General features: G+C 44.7%; 1 protein-coding gene across 1 annotated transcript in view; it reads right to left on the bottom strand.

Annotated features, from left to right (window-relative positions):
• Positions 1 to 20,180, bottom strand: part of YTHDC2 (YTH domain containing 2) — a 237,604-nt gene that overhangs the window by 165,392 nt on the left and 52,032 nt on the right. Inside the window, 1 exon segment of the mRNA XM_029571517.1 lies at positions 15,910 to 16,017. Coding sequence (XP_029427377.1) covers positions 15,910 to 16,017 — 108 coding nt within the window.

Raw genomic sequence — 20,180 nt, forward strand, 5'->3', positions numbered from 1 at the left:
GGCACTGGGAAAATATACTCGGGTGCCTTCCCCTTTGAGATTATATATAGGTCCAACATAATCTGAGTCCCCTCTGTGTAATACCATACACTGGCGTTAACAATGGAGGGACCTGCCTGACCTCATTATGTCGGGCGACTGCTAAATATGGCTACTGGTTGATCTATACTTGATCTTTTAGCCCCATGAAAGGACTGGAATTTGCCTCTTGATGCATATTTATTTATTTATTTATTTATTTATTTATTTATTTATTTTTGGTTTTTATATACCGATCTTCCTGCATTAAATACAAATCAAACCGGTTTACAAGGAACAAGAAACTGCCTGAACGGCGATACATAGAACTAAGAACAAATGGTAAACATGGCAAACATAGTTAAACTTTAAAATTTAACTGAACAGAGAGAAAAATAATTACAATGCATAGTAATAAATGTCCTAAAGCATTCCAAGAGAAATAAGTGATTAGCATATGCTGCTGCCATGCCCAATGTTTTAACCTTGTGTTGATATTTGAACTGTCTTCTAAAACTATGTCAATTTGGATGTCTTCTGTCCTCCAGGAGTCTTTGGGGTTTAGTTTCACCCAAGTCTTTTACCAATTTCTCCTACTCTTCTCCGAAAAGGAGTCCTCCCTAAAGGGAAGCTTACAGGAGTGACTTAGAAGCATAGTCTGCCACCCAATTACATAGCCAAAGCAACCTCCTAGTTGCTACACTTGATGCAACCGATCTCGAGGCATGTCTGACCAGATTGTACAAAATATCTGCCAAAGAGGCCACTGCTGATTCTAAGCACGCAGTTTCTTTGATTCTTGGACAATTACTGGACCCAACATAAAGCTGCCCACACCATGTAGCCCCCACAAATCAAGGCCTGGATTGCCATGGTCCCCATGGAGAAGATCGGTTTTAGGGCCACATCTATCTTCCTATCCTGAGGGTCCCTTAACGCCATACTGCCCTCTGCCGGAATGGTAGCTCTACAGACCACCACTAAAACCAGTGCATTTACCTTAAGGACATGCAACAGTTTGTTTCTTTCATCCAGCAGGAGAGAATCTAATTTCCCTATTACCATGCCATCTCTTGGCCCCTCCTGAGGGGAGACCCATTCTACTTGAACCACCCATCTTAAAGCCTTGTACACAAGGAAGGATCTCAATGGCTTCCCTATTCCTTGAAGGATGGAGAATGAGGATGAAGTGTTTGTCATCATTGGAGAATTCTCCAATGATGACAAACACTTCCCTTTTTCCTGGAAGCTTAGATGTGTACTCTGTCCTGATTTGTCCTCTGACCACCCTTTCTTGCCTAAATCCGGCATGGTGGTCTCAGTGGGAAAGGCTTTCTGCCCCAGCATTTCCCTCAGGCATTTAAGCCTTTCACTTTTACTTTCTAGGATACCCTGGTTCCGGCACTTTGAATCCCCTAAGGATCCAGGTTTCTGTACTGCGCAAAATGCATGGTTCATTACCATTATGAAATCCGGAGAACAACCCATAGCATGGGCCCCTGACGAGCCCCTAGCACAATCCAGGGTGAGACCTAATTCCAGGTTTCCCATCATAACCCGTGGGTCATCTCCAGAGCTTCCTTCTCTCAGGGAGGGCACCAATCCCAGCTGTCTTGGGGACAATCCTTCTTCCTCCCTTACAGGGAGGGAAGCAATGTCTACCACCAGTCATACTATCTTCCATGGACATTCCTCCATGCTGGGGATGGGGGAGAGGAAGCACGCTGGGCCATTCTAGAGGATCCAGCTCTGGGCCATCATCCCATGTGGGGCAGAAGAATCCAGCCATGTTGGGTGCCTTCTTAGCCCCACAAGGGCAGTACCTGATCCTCAGGGTATTCCTCAGCCCTTTTGTGTTTTACCAGAGCTGTCGTGGGCTTTACATAGGCTGCTTGGCTGGAGGGACAGATTTTATTTATTTATTTTAAAATATTTCTCAATCGCCTTTCTGATTACATCTCTCAAAGTGATTTACAACATAATCATAACATTAAAACAATGTACACAATAAAACAAATCTCAACAGACCAATATTATCAAAAACAATTCTGATACACTACTTCCTCTTTTTTTTTTTTTTTGGGGGGGGGGGTTTATGAGCTGAAGAGGTCCTGTGTCTCAGCTCCCTTGCCATAGTACAGTACAACATGGCCTGTACTTTCTCTCCCCCTCCCAGGCCTCCCAGAAACTCACCACCTCTGAATAATGCCTGTTGCCAAACATTGGCGGCTGCCAAGTTGCTTGCCATGGTCAAAGTGTTTGCCAAGGCCCATGGGTCTTTCGGCTGGGCTTGCTCTGTTTTGGGGTTTTTTGCAAGCTTTACTGAATGGCTTCTGAGCAGACCTGTGAGCTGAGGCCCAGGAGGGGAGGGGACAACAGGAAGAGCAGAAAGAGAACAGAGAGAGAGACCCCAGACCAAAAAACAGTTCTCCTGTTTTGTTTTTTTGAGTAGACCTAGGTACTCTGGGATTCCCCCTGCTCTAGGGGGAATCCCAGAGTACCTAGGTCTACTCCCAGACTGAGGGAATCCTCAGTCCCTTAGGAGCAAGGAAACCTCCCCCTAGGTGGACCTGGGAGGCAGCTACACTGGGGAAATCAACCTCACAAAGTTGTTGCCCCAGGAGCTCTACCATACTGGGGCTGCACTCCGATTCTGGGAAGCTGAAAAAGTCTGTATATCCTTGACCACATCTGCAGGCAGAAACTACTGGCAAGGGAATAGGATTACTCCCTTTTTATGACCAGAAGTGAGGTCATGAAAAGGGTATGCCCTTTCTCTCCAACAGTTGAGGAATGTAGAAATCCTAAGAGAAATGGTCTAGCAGGCAAAAAGGAAGCAGATTTTAAAACGGTCAGATAAAATGTCTCATTATCAAAAATTCAGCATGGATGAACAATGCTATTAGGCATTATGACATACACTTTGCAGGGAAACGTTTTTTTTTAGAAAGGGTCTTCTTCGAAGGCAGAAACATGATCTCTTCTTCCCAAAGGTTCTCTGGTGCTGCAATCAACAGCTGGCAGTACAAAGAAACCCAAGAACTAGGAAGGTAGAAACAGAGAAATATGACGGCAGAAAGAGACCATAAGGCCTATCTAATCTGCCCATTCGCCGAACTAATTTAGCTTTACAATTGCCATCATTCCCTCAGAGATCCCCTGAATTTATCCCATATTTTCTTCAATTCAGAAAATTCAATTGTGTCTCCACCACCTCCACTGGGAAGTCGTTCCATGCATCCACTACATTTTAGCCTCATCCTGTGACCCCTCGTTCTAGAGCCTGCTTTCTGTCAAAAGAGGTTCGCCTCCTGCGTATGGAAACCTCAGAGATATTTAAATGTCTCTATTATATCTCTCATATCTCGCCTTTCCTGTAGGGGAGGTAATACAATTTTTTTCTAATATACAGCAATACACAGAAACTAGAGACTGAGTGTTCAAGCATGGCAAGCTACATTGAAATACTGCTTTAAATCCTCAAGAATTCGAATTGTATTCGAGTAAGGAATTTTTTCCTGCTTTTTCTGTTTCATTGTAAACCGGCATGATTTGCATTTAATGCAAGAATGTCGGTATATAAAAGTTAAAAATAAATAAGAAATAAATAAGAAAGGAAAATTGGTTCTTACCTGCTAATTTTCGTTCCTGTAATACCACAGATCAGTCCAGACAAGTGGGGTTTTATTCTTCCCTACCAACAGATGGAGGTAGAGAACAAAACTTTGGGCACTGCCACATATACGAGAGTGCCACCTGCAGTCCCTCAGTATTAATCGATACCCAAGCCAAGATAATTAAAATTAGAACAGTAAACTGAAAATTCTTAGCCAAATATGGCAACACTGCTTTGCAAACAAATACAGCAGGAAACCAAGCAGTCTTTCGGCATAGATCATCATGGCGGGCCTCTGTAGTATTACAGGAACGAAAATTAGCAGGTAAGAACCAATTTTCCTTTCCTGAACATACCCAGATCAGTCCAGACAAGTGGAATGTACCAAAGCCCTCCTACCCTGGGTGGGAACCCAAAAGACCCGCTCGAAGAACACTCTCCCCAAAAGGGGCTGTCTCCGGGGCCCACACATCCAAACCGTAATGCTTGGTGAAAGTATGTAATGAGGACCACACTGCAGCTCTACAGATCTCCTAGGGAGACACTAGCTGACACTCAGCCCAAGAAGTCGCCTGAGCCCAAGTCAAATGTGCCCTAAGCCCCACTGGAACTGCTCTTCCTTTGGATACATAAGCCACAGAGATAGTCTCTTTCAACCAGCGAGACGAAAAGGATTTTGACGCCTTCTCTCCTTTTGCTCCCCCGAATAGGACGAACAAATGATCAGAGCGATGGAAAGAGTTAGTGACCTTCAAGTATCGCAACACCACTCGTCTCACATCCAAAAGATGGAGCTCTCGTCCCATCGAGAGATCCTGAGCCCAATCCGGAAACCCAGGCAACTCCACGGTTTGGTTCACATGAAAACCAGACACCACTTTGGGAAGAAACGAAGGCACTGTTCGCAAAGACACCTTGTCCGACGAAATCTAGAGAAATGGATCACGGCAAGAAAGCACCTGTAATTCCAAAATCCTCCTAGCCGAACAGATAGCTACCAAAAAGAAAGTCTTCAGAGTAAGGATCTTCAAAGACGTTCAACCCAGAGGCTCGAAAGGTACCGTCCAAAGGGCTCTTAACACTAGATTGAGGTTCCATTCCGGACAAATGCTATGCAGAGGTGGACGGAGATGATTGACTCCCCGTAGAAAATGCACTACATCCGGATGGGAAGCCAAAACCTTCCCCTGTATTCTCCCTCTGAGACAACATAAGGCTGAAACCTGGACTCGAAGAGAACTATGGGCCAACCCTTTGAATAAGCCCACCTGCAAAAAGGACAAAATATGGGAGACGGAAACTTTAAGAGGGTCCAATCCCTGTTGTCCACACCAGGTCTCAAACACCTTCCAGACTCTGGAATCAGCCAAAGAGGTGGAAGGGCGCCGTGCATGTAGAAGTGTAGCAATTACTGGCTGGGAATACCCTCTCACACGCAATCGCCTCCTCTCAAAAGCTAGGCCACGAGACAAAAGCGATCCTCCCAATCTGAAAATATGGAACCCTGACGAAGCAGATCTGGCAAGTGAGTCAGGCGTAGCGGTCCGTCCACTGCCAGACGTAGTAGGTCCGCGAACCAAGGACGACGAGGCCACTCTGGAGCCACAATTACCACTGACCCTGGGTGACCTATCTGCCTGAGCACCCTCGCTATAAGCGGCCATGGAGGAAAAACATACAGGAGGACACCAATCGGCCACGGACATACCAGGGCATCAAGCCCCTTCGCCCCTGACTCCCTCCGATGGCTGAAGAACCTTTGTGTCTTGGCATTGAGACGCGTTGCCATGAAATCGAATTGAGGAGTCCCCCACCGATCGCAGAGGAGATTCCAGGCTCCCGGAGACAGTTTCCTCTCCCCTGGGTCCAACTGTTAACGGCTGAGGTAATCTGCCTGGATGTTGTCGACTCCTGCTACGTGTCAGGCAGCGATCCCTTCGAGATGGAGCTCTGCCCACTTGAACAACCGTTGAGCTTCCCACGCTGCTGTGGGACTCTTGGTTCCCCCTTGGCAGTTGATGTAAGCCACCGTGGTCGAGTTGTCCGAGAAAACTCACACCATCCAATCGCAGACCAAGGGTAGAATCTCCACCACAGCCCTGCGCACCGCTCTCATCTCCAGTTGACCAGAGGCCCTGCACAGATTTTCCCAGACAAACCGCTCCCCATCCCCGAAGACTGGCATCCGTGGTGATCACCACCCAATCCGGGACCTCAAGAGGCATTCCCTTCTCCAGATTGCTCCGCGTTATCCACCAGGCCAGACTGGACCTGGACAACTCAGTCAGAGACAGGGATAGAAAGTATTGTTGCAACAGAGGACTCCAGCGGGACAGCAACGCTCTCTGCAGAGGCCTCAAATGAGCAAACGCCCAAGGTACCAGCTCCAATGTGGATGCCATCGAGCCCAGGACCTGTAAATAATCTCAGACCTTTGGCAGCGGTAGACAAAATAGACTAGCTATCTGCTCCTGAATCTTGTTCACCCTGTCGTCTGTAAGAAATACTCTGCCCCGCTGGTGTCGAAATGAGCTCCCAAGTACTTGAGGGAGCAAGAGGGGACCAGATGACTCTTCTGCACATTGATGATCCAGCCCAGAGATTCCAGGAGTGACTTCACTCTGTCTACAGACCGCACACACTCTTCCAGTGACTTCGCCCGGATTAGCCAGTCGTCCAAGTAAGGATGCACCAACAATCCCTCCTATCGCAGGGCCGCAGCCACTACTACCATCAGCTTCGTGACGGTTCGCAGGGCAGTGGCCAGACCAAAGGGAAGCGCTTGAAACTGGTAGTGCTATCCCAGAACCAGTAATCTGAGGAACATCTGGTGTTCCTGACGGATGGGAATATGAAGATAAGCCTTGGTGAGATCCAGGGATGCCAAAACTCTCCTCTCCGTACCGCCGCAATTGCAGTAAGAACATAAGAAATTGCCATTGTAATAATAGCCAGCACAAAACTACACCTAGGAGATTGATATCCAGCACATGTGACACCATGCTGGGTCAGACCAAGGGTCCATCAAGCCCAGCATCCTGTTTCCAACAGAGGCCAAACCAGGCCACAAGAACCTGGCAATTACCCAAACACTAAGAAGATCCCATGCTACTGATGCAATTAATAGCAGTGGCTATTCCCTAAGTAAACTTGATTAATAGCCGTTAATGGACTTCTCCTCCAAGAACTTATCCAAACCATTTTTGAACCCAGCTAAACTAAACTAACTGCACTAACAACTTCATCCGGCCACAAATTCCAGCTTTATTGTGTGTTGAGTGAAAAAGAATTTTCTCCGATTAGTCTTAAATGTGCTACTTACTAACTTTAAGGAATGCCCCCTACTGCTTCTATTATTCGAAAGTGTAAATAACCGATTCACATCTTCGCGTTCAAGACCTCTCATGATCTTAAAGACCTCTATCATATCCCCCCCTCAGCAGTCTCTTCTCCAAGCTGAATAGTCCTAACTTCTTCAGCCTTTCCTCATAGGGGAGCTGTTCCATCCCCTTTATCATTTTGATTGCCCTTCTCTGTACTTTCTCCATCGCAACTATATCTTTTTTGAGATGCGGCAACCAGAATTGTACACAGTATTCAAGGTGCGGTCTCACCATGGAGCGATAGATATAGAAGCATTATGACATTTTCCATTTTATTAACCCTGCCCTTCCTAATAATTCCTAACATTGTTTGCTTTTTTTTTTTTTTTTTTTTTTTTTTTTACTGCTGCAGCACACTGAGCCAACGATTTTAAAGTATTATCCACTATGATGCCTAGATCCTTTTCCTGGGTGGTAGCTCCTAATATGGAACCTAACATCATGTAACTACAGCAAGGGCTATTTTTCCCTATATGCAACACCTTGCACTTGTCCACATTAAATTTCATCTGCCATTTGGATGCCCAATCTTGCAGTCTTGCAAGGTCCTCCTGTAATGTATCACAATCCACTTGTGATTTAACTACTCTGAATAATTTTGTATCATCCGCAAATTTGATAACCTCACTCGTCGTATTCCTTTCCAGATCATTTATATATATACACATATATATATATATATACATACATACATATACATACATATACATACATACAAAAACCCCCGACGTGAAACCGTGGGAGACCATAAGCACTATTATTGTATTTAATAAATCAATTCAAATATATGACGTCTCTTAAAGATATTAATCTTTTATTGAAAACTTAACAATGAACTAATAATTTAAGTGAAAAGATTTTTTTACAAAACATTAAATATTTCATATGTACTAAAATCAACTTTTAGTCCAATTAGTTATGACCCTCAGTCCTCTCCTGTTTCTATCCTCAATCTTACCCTAATCGAACTAAGTATACCCTAACCACATTGATGTTATGATAGGTCTATTTTAAGGAATACACCACTTATTTCTTTAACAATCTTATCTATGTAACTTAAATTACATTCCTTTATCCATTCAGTTAACATGTATTAGTGGTATATATCATTTAGCTGGTTCTTTCTTCCATCCCTAAGAACCATATATATATATATATATTGAAAAGCACCGGTCCAAGTACAGATCCCTGAGGCACTCCTCTGTTTACCCTTATCCACTGAGAAAATTGACCATTTAATCCTACTCTCTGTTTCCTGTCTTTTAACCAGTTTGTAATCCACAAAAGGACATCGCCTCCTATCCCATGACTTTTTAGTTTTCGTAAAAGCCTTTCATGAGGGACTTTGTCAAACGCCTTCTGAAAATCCAAATACACTACATCTACCGGTTCACCTTTATCCACGTTTATTAACCCCCTCAAAGAAATGAAGCAGATTTGTTAGGCAAGACTTCCCTTGGGTAAATCCATGTTGACTGTGTTCCATTAAAACAAGTCTTTCTATATGCTCTACAATTTTGATCTTGAGAATAGTTTCCACTATTTTTCCCGGCACTGAAGTCAGGCTCATTAGTCTATAGTTACCCGGATCGCCCCTGGAGCCTTTTTTAAATATTGGGGTTACATTGGCCACCCTCCAGTCTTCAGGTACAATGGATGATTTTAATGATAGGTTACAAATTTTAACTAATAGATCAGAAATTTCATTTTTGAGTTCCTTCAGTACCCTAGGATGCATACCATCTCATCCAGGTGATTTGCTACTCTTTAGTTTGTCAATCTGGCCTACTACATCTTCCAGGTTCACAGTGATTTCGTTCATTTCATCTGACTCATCACCCCTGAAAACAGTCTCCGGGACTGGTATCTCCCCAACATCCTCATTAGTAAACACGGAAGCAAAGAATTAATTTAGTCTTTCTGCAATGGCCTTATCTTCCCTAAGAGCCCTATTGGTCCAACCGACTCCCTCACAGGTTTCTTGCTTCGGATATATATATTATGAGTTTTTGCCTCTATGGCCAACTTCATTTCAAATTCTCTCTTTGCCTGTCTTATCAATGTTTTACACTTAACTTGACAATGTTTGGACTCTTAATAATCATACATTAATATTGCCCTACACAGGCCGGTGTTTCGCTTAACTCAGCTTCATCAGGGGCACATCAAAAATGCTTTAGCAAGAGTCGATTACCATTCAAGCGGGACCAGAGTTTGTTCTGACAAGATGGTTGAGACGTCTGGTCCCGCTTGAATGGTAATCGACTCTTGCTAAAGTATGATTATTAAGAGTCCGAGTCATTTTTGATGTTATGGATGGAGGACTATTTTTATCATTAATAAGAAAAAACCTAAAAACTTATTTTTGAAGCATTAAAGGATGATGAAGGTGGATGATTGAGAAGACCGGTTAGTGTCTTTGTTAAAGACATATAACGTCAGGCTTGCTGACACCTTCTTAGGCTATAATTTTAAAATATTTTGGTTTCCACATTTTTGTGATTAGATTTATTATTGTGGTTTACCACTGACTCTTTTTGTGTACGTGGTAATTGAAATCTCCCATTATTATTGCACTGCCAAATTGGTTAGCTTCCCTGATCTCTTAGCATTTCATCATCTGTCTGATCATTTTGTCCAGGTGGACGATAGTATACTCCTATCACTATACTCTTACCCAACACACATGGGATTTCTACCCATATAGATTCTACTGAGCAACATCTCCATCCAAAAACACGGTACCTTCAAACTCTGGTTGACCTTTTTCAGGTCAGAAAGTGCGCTCCTTTTTTGGCACCATGAAATAGATGGAATATCTATCTTATCCCTGTTCGGACACCGGTACCGGCACTACAGTCTCCAGACTTAACAACCGCTGAAGCATTTCCTGGACAGCTGCCTGCTTACTTCAGGAAAGACAACATGACTCCAGAAAAGCTGACCGCAGAGGACAAGAAAACTAAGGTATAACCTTCTCTCACCACGCTCAACACCCACTGGTCGGATGTTATCTTGGTCCACTCCCCGTAAAACCGGCCAGCCTGCCCCCAATCACCAGAGAGGAGGAGTGGATCTACCGGATCTCATTGGGAGGACTTATTGCCACCCGCTCCCTGGGTGGATCCGCCTCCAGATGTCTTTCCAGTCCCCCGAAAGGACTGCTGCCTATGCGAGGACTGTCTTGGGCCAGAGGCCCCTGAGGATCTCGCCGGACAAAATCTCGACTCCCGGAAAACGAGGCATAGAGGAGAAAGGCTTCCAGATCAACTTTCGATCCTCCGGCAGCCTATTGCCTTTGGTCTCTCCCAGAGACTTCATCGGACGATCGAGATACTCACCAAACAACAGCTTTCCCTGAAAAGGCAAATTACAGAGCTGCGATTTTGACGAAAGATCAGTCGACCAATTTCGTAACCACAAGTGACGTCTGGCTGCCACCACTGACACCATACCACGAGCCGTGGTTCTTACCAGGTCATATAAGGCATCAGCTCCAAAGGCAACCCCCACCTCCAGGCGAGCCGCCTGGATCAGGGACAGAGTTCCAGAGGCCATCTGCTCCTGAGGTTTCTGGATCCAACACAAACAGGACTGCTGCATGAGACTTGCAGACCGCCGCTTGCAGGCCTAGACCCAGAATCTCAAAGGCTTGCTTGAGGTGCAGCTCTAACTTCCGATCCTGAACGTCCTTCAGAGTGGAAGCTCCAGTCACCGGGATGGTAGTCTTCTTGGTGACTGCCGAAACCACTGCATCCACCTTCAGAATCTTGAGAACATCTAAATGTTCCTCGCTCAGGGATAAAGCTTGGACACTGCCCTGCCGACTCGAGTCGGGGGGAATCCCACTCCCGATTAATCAACTTCTGGATCTTCTTCGGAATTGGAAAGGCACTGGGAGGTCTCCTAAGGCCATCCAGCACCGGATTAACCCCTTCTGCATCCAAATCCTCCAGAGTGAGCTTAATCCCCAATTCCTCTAATACCTGGATAAGCGGGTGAAGTTTCTCTCTCTCAAAGAGACGGATCTCTCGCGGATCATCGCCTTCAGCCTCTGGCCCCCTCCGAGACCCCCTGCTCCGTTCTAGAATCTACTGGGTCCAGAGGGGGACCTCCTATCGGATCCTCATCTCGATCGGCCCCCAAGGAAATGTCTTCCTCCTCCCGAGACTCATCCGAATCGGACTCAGAGCATGCTGGGCGCCCCTCGCGGGCCAGGATTCGCGGTCCCGTGGATCCTTTAGAGCAGTGGTTCTCAACCTTTTTTCTGTCGGGACACACCTGACATATGGTTCTCACATGCGTGACACACTGACCCATGATCATCACGGGGCTAGATGTAAAAGTACAGTTTGCATCCACGGGAACCCCCCTGACCCACAATAATGGATGTAAAGCAGATTTATGACATTCCCCATACAACTCACCCTACAAAAAAGATATTCTGGTTCTGGTGTCATCTCAGTAACAGCAACTCAAACTCCTTCTACTTCCAGGCTCAATAGCCCTACTTATGAAAAGACAGCAGTATACCACCAATGCATGTCCTCTTGAGAAAACATAACAAATAAAAGACTGATACAAATGCTTACATGCTAGTAAAATATCTCATCTCGGTAAAAGACACAGAACAGACCTAACATACTCCCAGGATCTGTAGTAATGCACATCAACTAATCCGCACACAGTTACACCTGTATTATGGAATACACTCAAACAGGAGCAACCCTATCTATGAAAAGGCAACACTACAAATATTAAATCAGGCCCTAAAAACCAATACACCTCTTATTAGGAAAACAGAACTAGCAAGCAGCTATAGATCCCCACACAGAAATAATTGTAAAACTATATTAATAAGCAGAATAAATGTTTCAAAACAGCTAAGAACAGAATAACATCCAACAATTAAAAACTCATAAAAGCTATTAAACATTCTCCAAACACCAATAAAATATTTCAAAAAAAGCAGACACTTCACATAATATTAAATAATTTAAATGGCAGTCAATCAAGAAAAATAAACTTAAAAAGCCACCTTTACTTATCCCCTCCAGCAGCTCTCCTACTCCTCTTCCATGCAGGCCGTAGCACAGCAGAAGCAGCAGTAGAGGCTAAGCTCTATACTCATGGTCCTCTTCCTTAGTGCCCATGTCTCTCACACACACACCATACCAGTCACACACCATACCAGATGATTGATGTGTGAGAGACAGTTTCTGTCTCTCACACACCAATCATCTCCAAACAGTCTTTGACACACACACCAGTCACCTTCCTGAACAGTTTCTCTCGTGCCATACACACACACACAGGCTTCCCACTCCCGTGTTCTATTTACATATACAGGCTTCTCATTCTCATAATCACTTTCTCTGTCTCAAACACACACACACACACACACACACACACAAACACACACAAGTCACCTGATCTCTCTCATGCATACACACACACAAGCTTCCCACTCCCATGTTCTCTTTCAGATATACAGGCTTCTCACTCCCATGCTGTGTCACACACACACAGGTTTCTCACTCTCATGCTCACTCTTCTCATTCCCATAATCACTTTCTTTCTCTCTCTCTCTCTCACACACACACACACATACACACACAAACACACACCAGTCACCTGATCTCTCTCATGCATACACACACACACACACACACACACACACAAGCTTCCCACTCCCATGTTCTCTTTCAGATATACAGGCTTCTCACTCCCATGCTGTGTCTCACACACACCCAGGTTTATCACTCCCTTGCTCACTCTTCTCATTCCCATAATCACTTTCTTTCTCTCTCTCTCTCACACACACACATACACACAAACACACACCAGTCACCTGATCTCTCTCGTGCATATATACACACACACACAGGCTTCCCACTCCCATGTTCTCTTTCAGATATACAGGCTTCTCACTCCCATGCTGTGTCTCGCACACACCCAGGTTTCTCACTCCCATGCTCATTCTCTTCACATGCACAGGCTTCTCGTCCCCATAATCACTTTCTCTCTGTTACACACACACACCAGTCTCTCTCTCATTTCCATGCTCGCTCTCCACTGCACAGGCTTCTCATTTCCTGAATCACATTTTTTCTCTCACATTCACACACACCAGTCTCTTTCTCTCACACACACCGTCACCTTACCAAACAGTCTCTCATGCATGCACACACACAGGCTTCCCACTCCCATGCTCTCTCTCACATAATCAGGCTTCTCACTCCCATGCTTTCTCACATACCCAGATTTCTCATTTCCATGCTTTTTCTCTCTCTCTCTCACACACACACACACATCAGTCATCTCCCTGAGCAGTCACTTTCATTGTCTCTCACATATACACATACATCAGCTCTCTGACCAGTTTCTCTCAATCACACACATGTTCTCAAATAAATTCTCTCACTTACACACTGGCTGGCTGGCTGGCTGCTTTTCTCTCTCTCTCTCACTCACTTCCTCTCCCCCACCCCTCCCCGAGCACAAATGGTAGCTGTAGCAGCCTCCTCCTCCTCCAGCCCCCGCAAGCCAAGAAAGTAGAATCCCATCGGCCGCGGGAGGCTCATGCTGCTGACTCCTTTCTTGATTACCGGCTGCTTCAATTGCTTGGGGGCTGATGCTGCAGCCGCCGCTGCTACTTTATCATTCGGCACAGCTCTTTCTCCTTCCCGCGCACCGTGTATCACTTCCTGTTCCGGGTCACGGGGGGGGGGGGGGGGGGGGGGGGGGGCAGGCGCGGGAAGAAGAAAAGGCCAGCCACAGGTGCCACAGCTTCTTTTAGCACTGCTGCCGTTCCCACTGGGCTTGAACGTACTGATAGCCCGGCGGCAACGGCAGCAGGGAGGAAAGAGCAGCGGGAGAGACCGGTGCTTGGCGACACACTGGTATGTCGCGACACACCGGTTGAGAAGCGCTGCTTTAGAGGGAACCTTCTTCCGCTTTTCTGAGTCCACCGGGCTTACCTTCATACCGCACTTACCTGCCTGCCTAGCCAGGAAGGCCTCATGCAGTAAAAGCACAAATTCGGGAGAAAACATCCCAGGGCTCCTGAAGGGCACTTGGGGCTGCTAGGGCCCGAAACATCTGGGCTGGACCATGGGAGAAAGAAGCGGCGGGGACGCCCCAGAACCCCAGGGCGAAACCCCCTTATCCGGCTCCACTTCCGTGGCTATAGCCACTCCCCTCCTGTGCCCCAAGCGCCACTGCTGCAGTCCTCAAATGTCTCTGTGGCTTCAACTTCTTCTCCGAAGCCTCCTCGCCCCCTCCTGCACACTCCGTGCAGAGGAGGAGGTCATTAAGGGAGGCCGCCTGACCCCCACAGGCCCAGCAGAACTCCTCGTGCTGCTTGCTCGCCATAAACTCCCAAAAGAAAGAAAAAAAATCAGAAAAAAATCAAAGAAAAAAATAAAGAAATTAATGGCTAAAATTGAAGCAATTCCGTTGCCCACAGTGCGGCAATGCAGCCCGGGCTGCGAGGCTGAGGGGCGCACCACACGGCAGCGGCCGAAAACGGAAGAGGGCGCACTGCCTTCTGTAATTACCACCAGCACGCACAGAAGGCCGCTGGTGCAGCTGAAAACCACGCGCTCCAAACGGCAGGGTAGCCAAGTTAACAACAGAGGTACCTTTCCCCAACCGGGGTCTTCCTCCACTGTCAGTTTCCCCGATCCACTCGAGCACCACCAGGCCCGCTCCCGACGATCGCAGGCAGCTCAGCCTATGCTCGAGCTGCCTCTGCTGCAAAGCAGGCACCTTTTACTTTTTTTTTTTTTTAAAGTCTTAAAGGCCCATACACCAATAAGAAAAACCCCAAAGTACAAAGCTAAGGGTACTTCCCTGAAAGCTCTCGGGCCAGCAGAGGGGCTTCGGGTCCCACCAAGGAAACCAGACCACTGGCTGTCCAGAGTCCCGGAGTTGCGGGCTGAACTGGACAACCTGAGGGATGGCCCTTCTTCAGGAACTTGCCACCTCGGGGGAGCAATTTTCCTCAAAATATCCAGTCAGTCAGAACTGCAGGGTTAGCACCTCTACTAACTGCTGGAGGGAGAGAAACACTGAGGGACTGCAGGTGGCACTCTCGTATATGTGGCAGTGCCCACATATACGAGAGTGCCTCTACCTCCATCTGCTGGTAGGGATGAATAAAACCCCACTTGTCTGGACTGATCTGGGTATGTTCAGGAACAGGAGGAAGTATAAAAACGTACCAAATATACATGCATATCTACACAAAGTGGATGAATCTCAATTGGGCAAACTGGATAGACCATTTTATTTTTTTATTTGCTGTCATTTACTATGTTGCTATGTAAGAATTAGTCCCTCAGATCCTTTGATCCTCAAAATACTGGTTGAAACTCATATCAAATCCATACTCTCAATTTCCAGTGCTCAGGTTTGTGTTTCCAGGTCTCAAATCCAGCCAGTAGCAATGCCAAAGATGAAGCCCACAATTGTCCTCTGGATGCACATTAATGTCTAGTTTTGACAACAAATTTACCAGTCTGGAAAACATATTGAAAGTTTTCCATTCTAAAGTTATTACAGTGTGGACAGCCCTATGTTGGAGTATTTGACCTTGAGCATGTTTCAAAGGCCATGAGAAAAAGGGGGGTAAAGTTTCCACTCCAGAGGCAAGCTGAACTAATAAGGACAAGGCACTGAGGAGTTCACCCTCCGAACATGTCTTTCCAATCCTTAGTCAGAAATAGGAACCTATTCTCCAATATCAGTCCTCCCAGAGAAAGAGGGAAAAACAGACAGACAATTCAGTCTTGGCTACAGTGAAATCTATCAGTACCATATTTTAGACTTGACAATGATTTTTTATGCAGCATCACCATAACACATTACATGCTTTAAAACTAAACATACCTCGTTGTTTTTCCTTCTTATATTTTAACATTTCTTTATTAGTGTATCCTGTAGTTCGTAGTATATCTTCGAGAAACATCTCCTTTATTTCAAATGGTCTTCCTTGTACTAAAAGAAAACAATTAATGAAAAATTGGTTATTTTTTTTCATCCTATATAGAAACACAAACAATGACAGCAGATGACTGCTAGGCCCACATCTAGTCTATCCACTTTTCCTTCCTATTGCAATTCTTTGCGTTTGTACTGAATTCCCGTAATGTTTTTATCTCCACAGCCTCCATTGGAAGATTGTTCCATGCATCTAAATGGCTTACCCGGCTATATTCAGCCTTTACCTGGCTAAATTCTAGCTAAATAATAAGTTAGGGACCTAAAATTTAGTCGTATAAGTTACGGAAGGTCCAGAGGTGTAACTGGGAGGAGTTGCGTTAGCCAGATAAGTTAACGGGCTATCTCCAATATTCAGAGTTAGCCGGATGACTTAGCTGGCTAAGTCTGATCGAGTCAAAGAACTGTCCTAAAGTTAGCCAGCTATATTCTATAGTGTGGCTGCACTATCGAATATGCCTCCAGAGTTAGCTGGATAGGTTTATCCGGCTAACTTTACTATCCAGACTATTTCTGAATATAGACCTCCCTATTTTCACTTTGTTTTGTTTTTTGCAAGTCACAAAAATACTACAATACAAACACCAAGCAAGAGGACCCTGCTCTTCCTTACACCAGAAACAACTTTATTTAGCTTTTCTTATAATTCACAGCCTCCACCATAAAATATAACTAATTAAATGAGAAATTGCTACTTACCTAATCATTTCCTTTTCTTTAGGACAGTCAGATAAATCCAGAACAAGTGGGTTATGCACTTCTACCAGCAGATGGAGATGGAGCAAACTGACGTCACAGTATATGTACCCCTGCAGTGACATCAGCCTGCCAGTATTCTCTTCCAAAGCAACTGTGGACAGACTAACAAAACTTGATAACTATTTCAATACTCAGCCAACAGGCAACACTGAGCTCAGACAAGAATGTATTAACGTTAGTCTAGGGACCGGATGAATACTTACCAGTAATCCCTGTAACACATAGCTACGCAGGAGGACCATAATGCAATCATTCGGCAGCCAAGGGAGGGAAGCTGGATTCATCTGACTATCCTAAAGAAAAGGAAATCATCAAGTAAGTAGTAATTTCTCATTTCTTAGCATCCAATCAGAGGAATCCAGAATAAGTGGGATGTACCCAAGCTACTTCCAAATAGGTCGGGAGGCTGCCCACAGTCCAGTCAAAACTGCACGTGCAAAGGCTGCATCCTCTCAAACTTGCACATCCAGATGACAGTACCTGGAACAATCATGCAATGAGGATGTTGCAGCTTAGCAAGTGTCGTTGGGAGACAATATTCTAACCTCCGCCCATGACACTGCCTGAGCCCATGAAAATGTAGAAGTATCAATACCAAAACCAGGAGGTATCTGAGGCTACCCTCCCCTGCTGAAGAACCAGTTAGGGGAGTTCCAAAATTAGGCGCCCCACCTGACACTTCTTTACTCAGAACTACATCTGGCTGGGAAGAACCAGGCTTAGTGAAATCAGAGGGAGACAATTCTCCTTGAGCCTCCAAACAGCTCTGGCACAAGTTAGCAGGCACTCCAGGCTGAGACGCCCAAATATGACAAGCAGCACAAAGAGAAAGGTGCTTAGGATTCTAAGGTATAGGCGCCATTAGGCTGAGAGCGTGCATCCAGCTGATTAATTATTTTTATTTTTTTAAGGCATCCAAAAAATTAGGCGTTCAACACTTAGGTGTCTCACACATAGGTGTTTCAATACTTAGACGTCTAAAACTTAGGCATCCCTAGGATAGGCGCCTCAAAAAATTTAAGCACACAGCAATGCTCAACAGGTGCGCTCAGGTAAACGTGCAGCCACTAAAGGTGCCATTTAACTTGGATGCACAAAACAAGGCCTGACTAAGCATCCAAAAACTGGACGCACAACTTGGACAACAGCTAGACGCACACACTAAACTGACAAACTTGTAGAGGGTAGCCTATAGAAAGCGCACAAAATGCTGTTGAGGCCCAACACGCGGCATACAGAGAAAAAGCCTCAGAGCGGGATCTAGCCTACAGAAACTGCTCAACCTGCCAGGCTGCCCACATCCCTTGACCTCCCATGGAGCGGGACAAACATCGGAACGGCGCACCGAGCACGGAGACCAGGGGAAGGAGGAAGCCCTACACAAAACACATTCCTTCTCTGTCTCTGTATTTTTTTTTTAAACTTACCTGAGCCCAGCCCTACCTGGCTGAGTACAGAGACAGTCTCTGGCTGCGGGGGGAGAGGGCATATACAGTCACCGCCTCACTCGGTTTCCTGCACCCACTGCCTTTCAGCTGCTTAAACAGCTAAGTCCAAGTCAACTGAAAAACCAGCTACTGGACCAAGGCACTCATCTGAAGGGCCACGGAAATCACCTTAGGAATTCTCAACTGGGAGCGGGACCATTTGTTATCACCGCAGGAGAGCGGGGCGAATTTAATTTCTCCTTTTTTATCCCCAAATCGAAGCAATCCCCAGTAGGGAGATACATGACCACCATCTGCTAGAGACGGAGAATACTGATAGACTGATGTCACTGCAGGTACGTATATACTGTGACGTCAGTTTGATCTGTCTCCATCTGCTGGTAGAGGGGCATAACACACTTGTTCTGGATTCATCTGACAGGACGCTAAGAAAAGCACCATTAAAATAAGCAGCGTTAACCTCCTTTCTAATATCTGTAAATACAATGTAAATCTGCAGGAAAGGTGTTCAACAACATTGGAGCCAAATACACGACTGCTTTATTATGAATTGTCTGCAATCCGTAATTTCAAACAAATAGTATCCATAATAAATCTGAATCCTGAAATCTCAGAATCCTTGCTGGAGAATATTTCTGCATCTTTTCAGCTAAGAGACAGACAATATATATTGCAGAAAATACTTCCATCTTTTTTCAACATCTCCTTAAGCAACCAGCTTCTGAAACAGACCTCCCTTGACTTCCAGATTGATTCTGGACTGGTCTGGCAGGATTCAAGGACAAGAAATTAACAAATAAGTTTAAATTTAACCTTCCTTATTGTCTTACCAAACAAGTCCAAACATATGGGACATATCCAAACAGTGACTAACCCAGGTAGGAGGAAGCCAAGGCTGCCTTGAGGACACAAACTCCAAAAACTGCAACCCACTTAAACTGAAGGTCCAACCAGTTATATTTAACAAAAGAGTGCAAGGAGACTCAAGTCACCGCCTTGCAAATCTCCTCTGGAAGAACCAGTCTGTATTCTGCCCATGAAAAGGCTTGTGCTTTATTAAAAAAAATGAACCTGCCAACCCTTTCCTATATAGGCAGAGTAGAAACCAGAAGTAGAGAGATTGGTAAACAGAACAGTAAAAGGAAAACATTTTTTATTATCACAGTATGTAGGTCCGACTCTGGCCGAGTTTCGCTTTGTTCATCGAGCTGCCTCAGGGGCTACTATAAATATAAAACATATAAATAACATATAAAAACATTCAGAGATGCCATAGACATCACAAAAACAAATAATAAAATTAAATGCAAATTATAATATACAGTGACAAATTTAAAATAATAAAAAATCAGAATAATAATTAAAATACACGCATAGAAATAATACACAGAGATCTAGAGTGTGCGAAATAGAGCTAAGAAACTGTTTTCTACAGAGTACAGATTTAAATAGCTTGGTTATATACCTGTGTGGAGTATTCAGGTTTCTCAAAATAAATAGTGGAAATCACATCCAAATTTTTTTCTATTCCATATCGATAGGCCGTGTCTCTTTTCTATTGCAAGTGATATTTACGGAAATATGGTGTCAATAGTGCCCAATAATGAAGTCATAAGATACTTTGCAATATTATTGAATATATCAATCTATATCTAAATTCTTCCAAAATATATCTATATTGTGATAATATATATTTTTTTTATTTTTATTTTATTTTTTAGTTTGTGTGTTCAAATGTACCATCCCTATTTTTCAACGATCAATTTTCTGCAACAAAAACGTCACATATGAAACCGTAAAAATTAGAGTGAGTCTTACTGGATGCGCATTTGTCAACACAGTTCAATCTCTGTTTTCACGCGTTCCTTAAATAATAGCAAGCTCCATGTAGTTGTTTGCCTTTGATTTAAAAGAGAAGGGAATGAAAGAAAGATAGTGTTCTTTTCTACCAAA

Source organism: Rhinatrema bivittatum, chromosome 1 (assembly GCF_901001135.1).
Source record: "Rhinatrema bivittatum chromosome 1, aRhiBiv1.1, whole genome shotgun sequence".
In the NCBI taxonomy this organism is placed as follows: Eukaryota; Metazoa; Chordata; class Amphibia; order Gymnophiona; family Rhinatrematidae; genus Rhinatrema; species Rhinatrema bivittatum.